This window comes from Empidonax traillii, unplaced genomic scaffold, assembly GCF_003031625.1.
Source record: "Empidonax traillii isolate 1590-97213 ecotype Southwest subspecies unplaced genomic scaffold, ASM303162v1 scaffold104:size2570737, whole genome shotgun sequence".
NCBI classification, from domain to species: Eukaryota; Metazoa; Chordata; class Aves; order Passeriformes; family Tyrannidae; genus Empidonax; species Empidonax traillii.
In genome coordinates this window covers 436,005-437,053 of record NW_020955297.1, presented here as the reverse complement: position 1 = coordinate 437,053, position 1,049 = coordinate 436,005, and the positions used below count along the sequence as shown (strand labels likewise).

Below are 1,049 nucleotides of genomic sequence, written 5' to 3'. Positions count from 1 at the left end.
AAGCATTGGAACAGCCTACCCAGAGAGGTGGTGGATTCACCATCCCTGGAGGTTTTTAAGCAGAGATTGGATGTGGCCCTTAGTGCCATGATATAGTAATTGGAGTTGGATCAGGGGTTGGACTTGATGATCTTGGAGGTCTTTTCCAACCCAATCTATTCTATGATTCTATGATTCTATGATTCTATCAATCCTGCTGTAGGACTCTTCCAGGGACGGCTCCCAGGATGCTAAGTGTATGCCTGACAGCAATTCACACATAAGGGCTACACCATCTGCAAACCAAACCCTGAACAAAAACAAATTAACCCGGACTCACTTCAAGCCAAACTTCACCTTCTTGTTTTCCACCATCAGGTCACAGATGTATCGGACAGACAGGTATCGAAGCAGCTTGATGTCGTGCCCTCTGACCTTGTCAAACAGCTGGGAATCTGCATTTCTGCAAGACAGAATGAGCAAAAGCAAGGTGAGCATGGAAGACCGACCATTTGAGTCTGATTCTTTGCACAATACTGCCACAGTTCTTCCCAGAACCACTTCTAGACATAAGCAGCATAGCACAAGCCTTGTCTCCACAGGTCTGAGTCAGACAATGCAATGAACAGACACCGTGAACTTTGTGCTTAAGGTCTCTTCCCCCATCTCACTCTGTTCTCCAACAAGCACATAAGATACAGAACAATTTATCCAGCCTGGAAATGTACTTTTCGATAAAGTAAACATGTCTGTGCAGTTCAAACACCTTTTAAAATAGCTCTAAGTATTCCTGTCTCCAGCCTTTCCCTCTGGCAATAGATTAGCAGGCTTCAGTTACACCGGGTTCAGCCAGATGTTAGAATTCGAGACTCTTTCAAAAGGTGGTGATGGTCTCAAGCCCATGCCCAAAGCCCAGAAGAGAACAGAACTGAGTGGCTGAGCCAGTCAGCTTATGTCCAAACTCCCTTTTCCCTATCCCAGTGATGCATACAAACCTAAGCGCAGGATCTTCCTCAGAAATATCTTCCGCATCTGCCCAAGCATCATCAGAACCTCCTGCAAGCAAGGCA

At 45.9% G+C, this 1,049-nt stretch overlaps 1 protein-coding gene across 1 annotated transcript in view; it reads right to left on the bottom strand.

Moving 5' to 3' along the window:
- MTMR14 (myotubularin related protein 14) overlaps window positions 1-1,049 on the bottom strand; it is a 36,698-nt gene that overhangs the window by 27,300 nt on the left and 8,349 nt on the right. Inside the window, exons 4-5 of the mRNA XM_027882244.1 lie at window positions 975-1,046; window positions 320-442 (exon numbers count right to left, since the gene is read on the bottom strand). Coding sequence (XP_027738045.1) covers window positions 320-442; window positions 975-1,046 — 195 coding nt within the window. The remainder of the gene's footprint in view (window positions 1-319; window positions 443-974; window positions 1,047-1,049) is intronic.